Source organism: Brassica oleracea, unplaced genomic scaffold, assembly GCF_000695525.1.
Source record: "Brassica oleracea var. oleracea cultivar TO1000 unplaced genomic scaffold, BOL UnpScaffold01097, whole genome shotgun sequence".
NCBI lineage: Eukaryota > Viridiplantae > Streptophyta > Magnoliopsida > Brassicales > Brassicaceae > Brassica > Brassica oleracea.
Genome location: NW_013617663.1, coordinates 1 through 795, shown reverse-complemented (window position 1 = coordinate 795; position 795 = coordinate 1). Strand labels below are relative to the sequence as shown.

General features: G+C 37.9%; 1 protein-coding gene across 1 annotated transcript in view; it reads left to right on the top strand.

Moving 5' to 3' along the window:
- Nucleotides 1-720, top strand: part of LOC106320862 (protein FAR1-RELATED SEQUENCE 5-like) — a gene marked incomplete at its 3' end in the record, with an annotated part of 2,868 nt that extends 2,148 nt beyond the window's left edge. The window contains exons 2-3 of the mRNA XM_013759213.1: nucleotides 260-396; nucleotides 484-720. Of these exons, the coding sequence (XP_013614667.1) occupies nucleotides 260-396; nucleotides 484-720 (374 nt within the window). The remainder of the gene's footprint in view (nucleotides 1-259; nucleotides 397-483) is intronic.
- Between the last annotated feature and the right edge of the window lie 75 nt (nucleotides 721-795).

Here is a 795-nt window from a genome sequence, read left to right as displayed (position 1 = left end):
AAGCAAACTATTGTGTTTGGTGCTGCTCTCTTATATGATGAAACGACATAATCTTTTGAGTGGCTTTTTCAGACTTTTCTTGGAGCAATGTCTGGAAAACAGCCGCAAACAATTCTTACTGACCAATGTGCAGCAATGGCAAATGCAATAGGAAAAGTCTTCCCTGAAACAAAACATAGGTTATGTGTTTGGCATAATTACCAAAATGCTATAAAGAGGTTGAGTTGTGTATTTCATGGACCAAACCATTTTGCCACAGACTTTGGAAAATGTGTATATGACCATGAGAATGAAGTAGAATGGTTATCGGCATGGAGTGAAATGCTCGAAAAGCATGGATTGACAGAGAATAAATGGCTGAAGGATTTGTTTGAGTTGAGAGAAAAATGGGCAAGGGTATATGGTCGTCAAACTTTTACAGCCGATATGATGAGCACACAGCGTAGTGAAAGTATGAATAATATTTTGAAAAATTACTTGAAGAGCGGTTATAACATGTTGCGCTTCTTTAAACACTATGAGAGAGTGTTGGATGATCGACGCTTTAAAGAATTAACTGCTGACTTCAGTATGATGCATACCTCGCCGGTATTATCAGCTCCTGTAGAAATGTTGCAACATGCATTGGATGTGTATACACCAGAAGTCTTTACCTTGTTCCAGAAGGAATACATAGCTATAGGTGATTATGTTGCCAAAAGGTTTAATAAGTCTGAGATGGTGAGTGCTGAATACAATGTATCTTTTCGTGGTGTTGGAAGAAATCATTTGGTTAACTATGTTGCTGCAAACGAA